General features: G+C 40.7%; 1 protein-coding gene across 6 annotated transcripts in view; it reads right to left on the bottom strand.

Annotated features, from left to right (window-relative positions):
- The window catches only part of NEO1 (neogenin 1), a 166,437-nt gene that overhangs the window by 115,909 nt on the left and 35,760 nt on the right, over window positions 1-14,768 (bottom strand). For all 6 annotated transcript variants that reach the window (XM_038746154.1, XM_038746158.1, XM_038746155.1 and 3 more), the window contains exon 4: window positions 10,339-10,475. In XM_038746154.1, the coding sequence (XP_038602082.1) occupies window positions 10,339-10,475 (137 nt within the window). The remainder of the gene's footprint in view (window positions 1-10,338; window positions 10,476-14,768) is intronic.

The raw sequence follows: 14,768 nt of genomic DNA, 5'->3' as shown, positions 1-14,768 counted from the left end.
AACTCGACAGCACGAGACAACAACAATTTTCTCCTATATTTTTATGTATATATATATTTACCTAAAAGAAAAAATACTATTAAAAGTATTATACACCAGGCTTTGGTCACCTGAATTCATTCCTGATCTCTTTCTAAATATGTTTCCATGAAAAAACTAAACTGAAATATTTTAAAATGACTTAACTGTTACTTTTTTATTCATAACATGATAAATTATTTTACTTATGGATACTATGAATGCAATTTCTTCTTATGAAATCAGCATCATCATTTCCACCTCTCAAGTAGAGTTAACATACAGTCTATAGGATGAGACAGTAAAAATATAGATAAGCAGTATACATAGGATCTCAGCTGCCTTCGACACTGAGGATCACCCCCTTCTCCTCATCACGCTATCCAACCTTGGCTTCACAGACTCTGTCCTCTCCTGATCCTCCTCATCTCTCCGGTCGTTCATTCTCAGTCTCTTTTGCAGGCTTCTCCTCCCCCTCCCATCCCCTTACTGTAGGGGTTCCTCAAGGTTCAGTTCTTGGTCCCCTTCTGTTCTCGATCTACACTCACTCCCTTGGTGACCTCATTCGCTCCCACGGCTTCAACTATCATCTCTAGGTTGATGACACCCAAATCTACATCTCTGCCCCTGCTCTCTCTCCCTCCCTTCAGGCTCGCATCTCCTCCTGCCTTCAGGACACCTCCATCTGGATCTCCGCCCGCCACCTAAAACTCAACATGTCCAAGACTGAACTCCTTGTCTTCCCTCCCAAACCCTGCCCTCTCCCTGACTTTCCCATCACTGTTGACGACACTACCATCCTTCCCGTCTCACAAGCCCGCAACCTTGGTGTCATCCTCGACTCTGCTCTCTCCTTCACCCCTCACATCCAAGCTGTCACCAAAACCTGCCAGTCTCAGCTCCGCAACATTGCCAAGATCCGCCCTTTCCTCTCCATCCAAACCGCTACCCTGCTCGTTCAAGCTCTCATCCTATCCCGTCTGGATTACTGTATCAGCCTCCTCTCCGATCTCCCATCCTCCTGTCTCTCCCCACTTCAATCCATACTTCATGCCGCTGCCCAGATTGACTTTGTCCAGAAATGCTCTGGGCATGTTACTCCCCTCCTCAAAAATCTCCAGTGGCTACCAGTCAACCTAGGCATCAGGCAGAAACTCCTCACCCTCAGCTTCAAGGCTCTCCATCACCTCGCCCCCTCCTACCTCACCCCCCTTCTCTCCTTCTCCAGCCCAGCCCGCACCCTCTGCTCCTCTGCCGCTAATCTCCTCACCGTGCCTCGTTCTCGCCTGCCCGCTGTCGACCCCCGGCCCACATCATCCCCCTGGCCTGGAATGCCCTCCCTCCACACACCCGCCAAGCTAGCTCTCTTCCTCCCTTCAAGGCCCTACTGAGAACTCACCTCCTCCAGGAGGCCTTCCCAGACTGAGCCCTCTCCTTCCTCTCCCCCTCCTGCCCCTCTCCATCCCCCCCGCCTTACCTCCTTCCCTTCTCCACAGCACCTGTATATATGTATATATGTTTGTATGTATTTATTACTCTACTTATTTATTTTACTTGTACATATCTATTCTATTTATTTTATTTTGTTAATATGTTTTGTTTTGTTCTCTGTCTCCCCCTTCTAGACTGTGAACCCACTGTTGGGTAGGGACCGTCTCTATATGTTGCCAACCTGTACTTCCCAAGCACTTAGTACAGTGCTCTGCACACAGTAAGCGTTCAATAAATACAATTGATTGATTGATACCACATTTTTTTGGAACATGCTTATTAGAAAACAATTTGCTTTCTCCTAAAGAACTAATAAATAACTTGAGGAAAGGTTTCCATGGTAATTAATTCATCATCAATTATTTTAAATGATGAAAAAATACAGGTGCAAGAGGGTGTTTTAGAAAACTATTTTTACCTTTTCGATACCTTTCCCCAGTATAGAGAATACCTTTGGCAATCAAACCCAGAATAAGAGTATAGTTAAAGTCCTCTGAAATTCAAATCAGTTATGCCTAAAACATAGAAAATGCAGGGTTTGTAAGGCAAAGGCAGCAATACAAAGTTTTAATAAATGAAAAGACTGGTGAAAAATATATATCATCTCATAAATGAAACATTCCCCACATTTCTCTGTTGCAACTTGTCAGAAAAGATGTGATGTCAGTGAATATATGGATACTAATGCCAAGTTTATTAGGCTAGAGTGTTAGAGCTCATTTTTTTCATAATTTGCCAACAGAATGGATTCTTTTAGTTTTGGTCTAAATTGGGTTTAGAATAAAACAATTTTCAATACACTGTGACAACAAATAAAAACAAATGTATTTTTCCACCTCCAAATCAGGCAACAGTTTCACAGGTATATCATCACAATTTCCCTAGCTTATAGAACTTCCATTACTGCACCTGAAATTCAACATGTGGCCAGTTCCAAACACCCTGGAGCATGAACTCAAATCACTCATCTACTCTGGCAAAATTTTGGGGTGAACAAGTGGCCATTTACTACCCCATAGTGATTTAAATGAGGAAAAATGATCAAGTGAGACTAACCTCATGGCACAATGACACCATCACATCTGGATTATGCCCTAGGGTAATTTCTGCCCCTTTCAGACTTCTTTTTTTCTTTAAAAAAGTTGGTTAGTTACTATGGAAACAAGTCTTCTGCAGTGCAAAATCAATGTACATTCTATTAGAAATCGTCAAATTAAGGATAAAGGAATTCATCTCAAAGTATGAATGACAGGCTGTGTGATGATTTGCCCTTATGAACTTTGAATTCAGGAAGAGAAACAACATTCTATTATCAGGCCTACTTGGAAGTTTCTTGATTATTACCTGTCCAATAACTTTTAATAAAACTGAACCTCAAATTTCCAAGAAAGCAGAAGCAAAAGGTGGCCTGGAATACTGAAAGACATTAATGACTTCCACATGGTCACAACAAAATCAAAATAAGGGGAGCAGTTGGTATTTCCCAGCGTTGGCCCCTCAGTAGTCTGTCCAGATGGTCTTGTTTGAAAATATTCATGTTTAATACTGCTTACGATTTCAGTGACAAATGAATTATTTTCTCCTGTCTGGACACCATCAGTTCTTCGGTGCAGGAAAACAACCTGCCTCTGTTTCCTGTACACTTGTTGCGAGTGGCGAATCGCACCCAGCCCAGCATTGCTGCATTTTCTTTAAATGGCATTTGTTAATAATAATAATGGTATTTGTTAAGCACTTAGTATGTTCCAGGCACTGTCCTGAGCACTGGGATATATACAAGGTAATCAGGTTGGACACAGTCCCTGTCCCACAAAGCATTCACAATCTTAATCCCCATTTTACAGATGAGGGAACTGAGGCACAGAGAAGTGACTTGTCCAAGGTCACACAGCAGACAAGTTGCAGAGCTGGGATTGGAACCCATGACTTTCTCACTCCCAGGTCTGTGCTCTATACATTACACTATGCTGCTTTACCACTCTCCCCAATCTCCTAATACCCTACTAAACTCCTATCTGCTCCTGAAAGCCTTCCCTAATTTCTCATTTTCCCTTTTCTACCTCTGCAGTTATACCCATAATCCTTAAGCACTTTGATACTCACCCCACCCCCACAAAATTTATGTACATATCCTTATGCTCTGTTGCTTCCCTTACCGGTAATTAATATTAATGCCACTCTCCCCACCTAAATAAGCTCCTTGAAGGGTAGGGTGGTGGTCATTCAGACAAGCGCTTGCTATCTGCCAGGTACTGTACTAAGTAAGCACTGGAGTAGATACAAGTTAATCAGGTTGGACACAGTCCATGTCCCACATGGGGCTCACAGTCTTAATCCCCATTTTACAGATGAGGGAACCGAGGCACAGAGAAGTGAAGTGACCTACCCAAGGCCACACAGCAGACAAGTGACAGAGCCAGGATTAGATCCCAGGTCCTTCTGACTCGGAGGCCTGTGCTCTATCCACTAGGCAATGCTGCTTCTTGGGGCTGCTTGCTCCATTCCTCTACAATACGTCCCTCTCAAGCACATAAAGGAGAAGAAGTGTGGCCAAATGGATAGAACATGGGCCTGAATTCAGCATGACCTGAGTTCTAATCCCAGCTCTGCCCCTCGCCTGCTGTGGGGCCTTGGGCAAGTCACTTCACTATGCCTCAGTACCCTCATCTGTAAAATGGAATTATGACCATAAGCCCATTATTTATATTAATGTCTCCCCACCTCCAGACTGTAAGATTGTTGTGGGCAGAGAATGTGTCTGTTTGGTGTTGTTTTATATTCTCTCAAGCGCTTAGTACAGTGCTCTGCACATATTAAGCACTTAATAAATACGACTAAATGAACAAATGACATGGATTATGCCTAACCTAATTACCCTATATCCACCTCAGATCTTAGTAATAACAATCATAATAATAATAATAATAATGGCATTTGTTAAGCGCTTACTATGTGCAAAGCACTGTTCTAAGCACTGGGGAGGTTACAAGGTGATGAGGTTGTCCCATAGGGGGCTCACAGTTTTAATCCCCATTGACAGATGAGGTAACTGAGGCCCAGGGAAGTTAAGTGACTTGCCCAAAGTCACACAGCTGACGAGTGGGAGAGCCGGGATTTGAACCCCTGACCTCTGACCCCGAAGCCTGGGCTCTTTCCATTGAGCCACGCTGCTTCTCCAGTACAGTCCCTGGCAAATAGTAAGCGCTTCAATACCATTAAAAAATATAAAAAACCCTTGGAAGAGCTGTCAGAAACGGAGACACCTGAATTGATGTTCAAAGGCACCATGCCAGGGAATAATAATTATTTTTCTGGGGGGCTGTTTACCCAAATAAGTCCGTTGAAGGCCACACGCAAACTCTGTCACAAGTGAGAGGTGAAAACCATGAATGCACTGAACAACTGGTGCCTACCCCAGCCATGGAGGCTTCAGAGTTCACACACAGCAGGCTAAGAATCAGGCCCTGGTAGGGGAGAGGTTCAGCTGCTTCCACAAACCAACTGGCAACCTGGATCCATCTGGGCCACACCAAACGCTGCCCGCCCCTGCCCTAGAAGCTCTCGGGCACAGTCACAAAAGGATACTTTTGTATCCCCTTTTCTAGACCGTATGCTTAATGAAACAAATGAAAGAAGAACAAGATGACAAAATCTCGAAGAAACCGAGAGATTGTGCAGCTTAAAGAAGACCAACAGAAACGAGACATGGGTTGGAGGATTTTTAACTCTAGGACACTGCTATCATTGTGTTAGTGGAATCAACCAGAATGAGTCCCTTCCTTCCTCTCCCCCTCGTCCCCCTCTCCATCCCCCCCATCTTACCTCCTTCCCTTCCCCACAGCACCTGTGTATATGTATATATGTTTGTACATATTTATTAGTCTATTTATTTATTTATTTATTTATTTTACTTGTACATACCTATTCTATATATTTCATTTTGTTAGTATGTTTGGTTTTGTTCTCTGTCTTCCCCTTTTAGACTGTGAGCCCACTGTTGGGTAGGGACTGTCTCTATATGTTGCCAACTTGTACTTCCCAAGCGCTTAGTACAGTGCTCTGCACATAGTAAGCGCTCAATAAATACGATTGATGATGATGATACTGCTTTGTGTTCTGTGCTCTCAACAAGTCAATGCAGGACGGAGGGAGAGGAGATTTATCTTTTCCTAACCTATATATTCTTTGTAGGCCTTTGTTGTAGGTGGACATATAACCAGCTCTTCTCCCATACAGGAGGGAGGCTCCATACCTCAAGGGTTAGAGCACTGGCCTTGTAAACCAAAATCACAGGCTCAAATCTCCCTGGGGCCTTGGTCAATTTTTAATGAGAAGCAGTGTTGCCTAGTAGACAGAGCATAAACCTGGGAACTAGAGGGACCCGGGTTCTAATCCTAGCTCTGCCACCTTCATTCATTCATTCAATCATATTTACTGAGCGCTTACTCTGTGCAAACCATTGGACTAAGCACTTGGGAGAGTTAGCACTTGGGAGAGTTCAATATAACAAGAGACAAACTCCAGCCCATAACGAGCTCACAGTCTAGAGGGGGAGACAGACGTTAATATAAATAAATCAATTTCAGATATACACAGATATATACATACCTGCTGTTTTGGGCAAATCACTTTCCTTCTCTGTACCTCAGCTACCTCATCTGTAAAATGGGGATTAAGACTGTGGGCTCCATGGGGGACATGAACTGTGTCCAACCTGATTAGCTTGTAAGTACCCCTGAGTTTAGTAAAATGCCTGGTACATAGTAAGCACTTAACAAATACCATAAAATAAAAAACAAAATAGTAAGATTTTTCTACAAATAATCAACTGCACTGGTCAGCATCTTAACATTTTCTTTAAATCTGTATCCTTGACCTCATTATAATTAATCTGAATTGCCACAAGATTTGTCAATGCAGGGCCAAGAATAAGACCTGCAGATGTGAGAAACAAATTAATAATGCTGCTTAAAGGGGGGAAAACATGAAGATGGGATTCACTCTTGCTTTCCTTTTTTAAATTTCCTTCAGTGCCTAACCCAGTGCTCTGCCCAGAGTTGGTCCTCAAACACTGGCAATAATGATGCAAATCACGCAGATAGGAGAAAAGCTGGATGTGCTGTTTGATGGACATGGAAAGTGTGGAGGTTAGAGTAGGAAAGCGAGATTTTTACTTAAAAGGAGGCCAAATTCCTGATCTGAACCCAGAGAGATTTCAGGGTGTCTATATAGGTGACTGACTGGCAGAGGGAACAGGGCATTAGAGGGAATTCACATCTGAGATTGAAGGTGGTGGGGGATATCATCAGCTGAGAGGGTTGAGAGTGGGCCTAGGGGATTTGAGCGAATGCTGAAGGTGATGAAATCACAAGATAAAGACAAAACCAGTGGAAAACTACTGGTGGAAAAGACTGAATAAGAACCTAAGAAAAATGAATATGGATTTATAAGGCATGAAGTCAATCTAGCAGAAAGCCTTTCTTAGCTAAGGTTTCTAACGAAATGAAAACATGAAAGCAATCACATTTTTCTTTACACTGAAAAATGTGTCAGAAATAAAGAAAAATACGGCACAAATAAAAGACATAACCCATAACTTTTAATAATATATGTGTGCGTAGTGATTCATTATTATATGAAACGCCTCTAAAGCCACCTGATCAATTCTGTCATTTGCTCCAGGGAAATGAAAATGGAAAGATAAAATTTTTGGCATGTGTGGTTCAAAAGAAAGTGCTGTAAATGTTTCAGTAGAAAACTCCCCTGAAAGTTCATTACCCTCAGTAAGTGATATGGCAGGAAACTCACACAGTGGGATAACTCACGTCATGATATGGGTAGGAATCCCAAGAGTTGAGAATAAAGTAATAAATCTGAAACATTTCCCAGATGAAGCGTGAACTTATAACCCTGTCAACATCCAACTGCCACTATGGCACTTCCTGTAGATCTAGATTTATAAAAATAAACATAAGTCAGACAATTTGGTTTCAGACTCATTTAACTCTGCTTCCCTTAGGGTACTCTCACCACTGCCCACTCTTTACCCAACGGAAATCCGATGGATAGTTTCCGTTGTTGGATGAGATCAAAACAGATTTTTCCAAATATGTTTTCAGCCCATCATGTTCCCTATCTCTGGACCACAATGAGTAGGCCCACACCCGCACACAGGCGGTTCAAAGAAACACTTCTCAAGCGACAAGATGGATGGAATCTCATGGAGTTAGTGACTCCAAAAATATTATGACAGACCATTACCAAACATCAAAAAAGACATTCTTCAATAAAAGTGAATCAATCTTGATGAAAATATACCTAGATAATGATTTGGTTTTATTCTCTCATTCTATCAAACACTGATATTGTTGTCCAAAATTCAAATCCCTGTATGATTTCAACAATACTTTAAAGAAAATGAAAAATGTGTCCGAATGAAATTAATTAATACTGTGTTTGAGCCTGAGCCTATCACTGAATGATTAGCTAATTGAAGTCATGTCATGCCACCAGAGGGCTCGCTGGAGAACTTTAAAAATCTAAGTAGTCTAATAATAATTATTATTATGGTATTTTTTAATCGCCTACTATGTGCCAAGCACTATTCTAAATGCTGGGGTAGATACGAGGTAATCGGGTTGTTCCACGTGGGGCTCACAGTCTTAATCCCCATTTTACAGAAGATGTAACTGAGGCACGAAGAAGTTAAGTGGCTTGCCCAAGGTCACACAGCAGACAAGTGGCAGAGCCGGGATTAGAACCCACATTCTCTGACTCCTAGGCACGTGCTCTTTCCACTAAGCCATGCTGCTTCTCACATCTAAAAGTAAGAAAGTTCATTCATTCAATCAATTGTATTTATTGAGAGCTACTATGTGCAATGCACTGTACTAAGCGCTTAAGAGAATACACTATAACAATAAACAGACACATCCCCAGCCCATAATGAGTTACAGCTTTGGCTTTAAAGGACTTAATCCCCTTGCCCACCTCCTACCTCACCTTGTTGTCCTCCTACTAAAACCCAGCCCACACGCTTTGTTCCCCTAATGTTAACCTTCTCACTGTACCTCGATTTCATCTAACTCACAGCCGGCCACTCAAACACATCCTACCTCTGGCCTAGGGCACCCTCTCTCCTCATATCGACAGATAATTGCCCTCCTCCACTTCAAAGCCTTATTGAAGGCACATCTCCTTCAAGAAGCCTTCCAAGACTAAGCCTTCCTCTCCTCTTCTCCCACTCCCTTCTGAGTCGCTCTTATTTGCTCCTTCATTCATTCTCCTTCCCATCCCCACACACTTACGTATCTATCTGTATATATAATTTTATTTGTTTGTTTATTTATTTATATTAATGGCTGTCTCCCCTCTAGACTGTGAGCTCATTGTGGGTAGGAATGTGTTTGTTTTTTGTTCTATTGTACTCTCCCAAGCTTTTAGTACAATCCTTTGCACACAGTAAGTGCTCAATAAATATGACAATGAATGAATGAATGAATAGTCTAGAAGACATGCTTACAGACTAGAGAGTTAGTACTATTCCCGGAAATGCATTTCTCAGGAAATTCTACTGCACAGAAGGCGGCAATGCTAAACCACTTCCACATTTTTTTTTCCAAGAAAACTCTACGGATACACTACCAGAATGATTGCAGATGGAGACTGTGGCGTTCTGGGAGAGAGGTGTCCATGGAGTTGCTGTGGGTCAGAGACAACTCGACAGCATTAGGGACAGATTACTACTCACTGGCATATCATAAAACTCTGTTTAAAGAGTTTCTAAGAACCCAGTGTTCTTTATTAATAAAAAAATATATAATAAACAGTATTTAAGTGCTTGCTATATTTTACACCCTGGGCTAGAAACAAGACACTTGGACAAAGTCCGTTTCCCATATCCCACATCCCACACGGAACTCCCAATCTCTTCTGTTGATACCAGGTGACAACTAGCATAATTACTGCTGGGACATGTCTTCTAAACATATGAAGCAATAACTTAAGATGTGAACTCTCAAGTTGGTAAGACAACAATTAATGTAGCTCACCATTACCACAAGGCATTATGTCACCACAGTAGTTGAAAAGGAAGAATCTGTAGTTTTTCTACTCAATGTTCATGACAGAAAGAGATGTTTCCTAGTTCCAAAAATGGTACTCCAGAAAGAGCACAATCAAGAAGAATTTGAATAGATTTAAGAAAGGCCGTACACATCTAAATTCATGACTCTTCACTCTCATTTGACTGCTATAATCATCGGCTTTATACCTGAATCTTGCCGTGCAAAAGCAAAAAGGTCACAAGGTTCTATCCTTGCTTGTTAACAATACATGAGAATGTATCAATCCCCACATCTCTTTTCAACCACATCTGCACACACTGATAAGACTTTGCCATCAGCAGTGTCAACTTCAAACATGAAGACTGTAAAAAATTTTATCATATATGTTACATAGAACAAATTAATTTTTCAATTTTTAGGCACAAAGATCATGACTATTAACTGGATAGCAAAAGCAAGCTAATGCATTCCATTTTACACAACCTTAAGATAGATTTTATGAATATGTTGGAACAAATTTCTATGAAGTTCCTTGAAGAAAAGTATTTCTGGTGTGACAGTCCTCCATGGAATCTGTAACAAGAAATACTTAAATAGCACAATTTGAAGGGCTATTAATTTCCTAACTAAACCATAGTTAGTTGCTTAACTAAAACCATATGAGACTGCACTAATTTGTTTATAAATACTTTTAAAAGGATCATTCTTGGAGCCAAGGCAAGACAGACATGTTTTTTATCTTAAAAATTAACTATGACTATACCTTGCACTGTAAGGTCTGCTTTAGCCTCAATTGTCTCATTTCCATTATCGGCTATGCAGGTATAGATCCCAGCATCTTCTTCCACAATATCATTGATCTCTAGACTCCCTCCTGCCAGCAGCGCCAATTTTTCAGAGCTATAAAATAAAATACAATGGTAAAAACAGGCTTCAAAAACTCATCTGTGATAGAAGAATAAAGTATGAAAGCTTTCTAGAGAAACACAGAAAACTGCTTTTTAGAAAATATCTGGAGGTCTTACGTATTTCCACAATAGTCATTTAAAAGTACAGCAAATACATTTTCCTATTTTATATTGTAATCAAGATGCCAACAACTTACTTCAAGTGAAGGGTTGAATTTGCACAGGGGCAAAGACGGTACTAATCTGATCGCAAGGAATAATAACTCTCACTATGAACACACAAAATATTAAACAGATAACTTTTGAGATTTTTATTGGTATAATAAGTTGCTATCCTTATAGTCAAACGTGAGCCAAACTCAAGGGTAATTTTCTTAGTTTGACATAACATTCCAGAATCAAATCTTCCTAACCACTGAAAGAAGGAGAGTAACTATCCTCAACAATAAACAGGAATACTCCCAATTTCCTACACAATATGTAGAGTCTAGAATAACGTAACCCACTGCTGTATCGCAGACTCCACAACATCTGCTGAAGTTACATCCCACCACTGCAGAGATTAACTTTCCTCCTTGCCCCGCTTCCCCCACAAACTCAAACTGGAAATACATTTCTCTGTTCTATCTGAAAGCAGGACGACACAGTAGAAAAGGCTATTTAAATCCAGCTAAAATATCTGTCCTACCTCACTCTAATTCTGCCCTTATTTCAAATGAAATGGAGAAACCTCAGTTCAGTGCTGCTCCACCCTGGCTTCCCCACCCCATTCAGACCCTAAAAAGGAAAGTGGCCTGTCAACTTTATCTGAAAGCATCACAGAATTGCAGCCCAGTAGAAATGACTGTTTAAATCTGTCCTTCTACCTCATCCCAATTTGTGCTACTTTCCGATGAAGCAGAGAACCCTCCACTGCACAGTGATGAATGAGGTTGTCATGACTGCCACTATGGTTAGAATCTTAGCACGATCCGCCAGCTATGATTTTGGATTACAAAGCTTTTCATCCATTTTCAAAAAAGCACATGCATTTTTTAAAATCATTTTTAAAAATAATTTCCTTAAAGTACAGCAAATGTCACCTCGACTACTGCATCAGCCTCCTCGCTGACCTACCTACTTCCAGTCTGTTCTCCACTCCAGTCCAACCTTTGTTCTGCTGCCTGGATCGTTTTTCTAAAAAAAGTCCAGTCCTTACCTCCCCACTCCTCAAGAATTGCCAATGGCTGCCCATCCATCTTCCTATCAAAACAGATCCATGCCAGCTTAAAGGGACTCAATGGATTCTTCCCCTTCTGACTCTCATTATTCTCCAACTACAACCCTGCTCGCACACTTGGCTCCTCTAACACCAACCTAATCGCTGTACCTTGATCTCCTGTTTTGCCACTGACCCCTTGCCCACATCCTCCATCTAGCCTGGAATTCCCTCCAGCTTCGTATTCAGATCCCGGTTCTGCCAACTGTCAGCTGTGTGACTTTGGGCAAGTCACTTAACTTCTCTGTGCCTCAGTTACCTCATCTGTAAAATGGGGATTTAAACAGTGAGCCCCCTGTGGGACAAACCTGATGACCTTGTAACCTCCCTAGTGCTTAGAACAGTGCTTTGCACATAATAAGCACTTAACAAATACCATTATTATTGTTATTATTATTATTATTCAACAAGCTACCATGCTCCCCGTCTTCAAAGTCCTACTAAAATCCTGTTTCCTCCAAGGGGCCTTCTCAGATAACTCCTCATTTCCCCATCCTATCTTCCCTCTCTACTGTGCTGTCTATGCCCTTGGGTCCATATCTTAATCACTTTAATACTCACCTCATTTACATACATAAGTACACACTTATGTATACAGCCTTTCACTTTACCATTTCTCCAATCTGTAATTTCTTTGAATGTCTGTTTCCAATCAATCAGCTGTATTCATTGAGCACTTACTGTATGCAGAGCACTGTACTAAGCACTTCAATGAGTACCATTTTACAATAAACAGTTGGTAGAAACATTCCCTGCCCACAATGAACTTAGAGCCAAGAGAGGGCTTACAGTACTAGAGCCTACAGTGTAAGCTCTAGCTAGACTAAAATCTTCTAGACACTAGAATCTAGGTTTCTTTCAGGTAGAAATTGTGTCTACCAACTTAATTGTATTGTACCTTCTCAAGCACTCAGTACAGTGCTCTGCACACAGTAAGTACTCGATAAATTTGACAGACTAACCGACTGTGTGCACAGGTGCTGTGAAGGAGTTAGCCTACTACAAAGAAACTTTATAACAAAAGAAAGCTTTTGTTTCTCCCCCTGGCCTGGAATGCCCTTCCTCCACACATTCGCCAAGCTAGCTCTCTTCCTCCCTTCAAAGCCCTACTGAGAGCCCACCTCCTTCAGGAAGCCTTCCCAGACTGAGCCCCCTCCTTCCTCTCCCCCTCCCCACCCCCCCGCCCTACCTCCTTCCCCTCCCCACAGCACCTGTATATATGTTTGTACAGATTTATTACTCGATTTTACTTGTACATATTTACTATTCTATTTATTTTATTTTGTTAATATGTTTTGTTTTGCTGTCTATCTCCCCCTTCTAGACTGTGAGCCCACTGTTGGGTAGGGACCGTCTCTATATGTTGCCAACTTGTACTTCCCAAGCGCTTAGTACAGTGCTCTGCACACAGTAAGGGCTAAATAAATACTATTGAATGAATGAATGTTACCAACTTGTACTTCCCAAGTGCTTAGTACAGTGCTCTGCACACAGTAAGCGCTCAATAAATATGATTTAATGAATGAATGAAAGCTGCTGCTCAACCTATATTGGACAAGTTTTTCACAATTTGAAAAACCACTATCACAGCAGAATAGACTTCTTCATCCTCCTGCAAAGGCTAATAATCATGTTACAACTCCTTACTTAGCACTGTAATGTTATGCCTTGAATTTCTTGAAAAATAGTTTAATAATGTTAAAGAATCTTGCATGTAAAAGAATTTCATATTATTTTGGTGGTGCTTCTAGAACTGATCCCAACATAAAACACATGAGTCCAGGGAAAAATGTACCATGCCGCTCATGATATATGCACGTTTTCAAGAAACACAATAATACTGCATCACTGGATATGCAAAAGTACTTTAAAGTAATAGTGATATCAATCAATGACACTGATTCACACTTACTGTGTGAAGAACACTCTACTAAGAGCTTGGGAGAGTACAACAGAGTTGGTAGACATGATCACTGCCCACAAGGAGCTTACCGTCTAGAGGAAGATACAGACATTAAAATAATCACTCCATGGTATTTACTGAGTGCTTACTCTATGCAGAGCACTGTACTAAACCCTTGGGAGAGTACAATATAACAAAGTTGGTAGACATGCTCCCTGCCCACAATGAGTTTACAGTCTAAAGGGGGAACAAATTATTGATAGGTGAAATGGGAGAGAATAAGATAAGATAGATAAGTGCTGCTGGGTGAATATCAAGTGTTTAAGAAGTACAGCTCCAAATACATCTGTACACTAAAAAGCTCTCAGGTATATACATTTCTGTCCCAAAACATTTAAAGCTTAAAATTACCAAATAGTTAACTGCAAAGTTTGAAGAGATTACATATCTAAATAAGTTTACCCTTGTGTAGATTCCCAATATACAAAAATAAGCTTTTATAACTTATAAAAACATTTTTCAACTTATAGATCTATTTTGCTCTCAAACTGCAATACAAACTATTTTGGGGAATCTCTAATCGTGATCGTACCATGATCATTAGATCTTAGATCATTTAGTTTAAACTGGCATCTAAGTTAACTGAAAAAAACACTAAAAATTGAGCCAGGTCAAAAACTAGCCTTCACGGTGCAATCAATTAAATCACATTGTACCATTTGCTGTCCAATGTAATGTAATGATATTGGTTTTTTTGTTTTTGTTTTGTTTTCAGTTTGGGAAAATTAAACAAAATAATCAAGACACTTCAACTAATAGAAAACCAAACTACAATACTTATAGGACACATTTTCATCAAGCTACAGTTTGCTGAAAGAACAGGCCGTTTTCTGATTCTTGTAACGAATATGTTGCATCACTCAAGGCACGGCACAAAAGTACACAATGAATGCGAAAACGCCAGTTCTGATCCTTTTCTCTCCTACATTTTAATTCTTTTCATTAAGTCTTTTCAGAGAACGAATTACTTATTTCCTCTCAAAAACCAGGCTTATAAAGAACTCCTGCTAATAATGGCAATGGCTTGAAGAGTCTTACCACATTAAAGTGTAAAACTGCTGTCA

Source organism: Tachyglossus aculeatus, chromosome 5 (genome assembly GCF_015852505.1).
Source record: "Tachyglossus aculeatus isolate mTacAcu1 chromosome 5, mTacAcu1.pri, whole genome shotgun sequence".
In the NCBI taxonomy this organism is placed as follows: Eukaryota; Metazoa; Chordata; class Mammalia; order Monotremata; family Tachyglossidae; genus Tachyglossus; species Tachyglossus aculeatus.
Note: the sequence above shows the minus strand (reverse complement) of the source record. Positions and strands in the feature narration are given on the sequence as shown.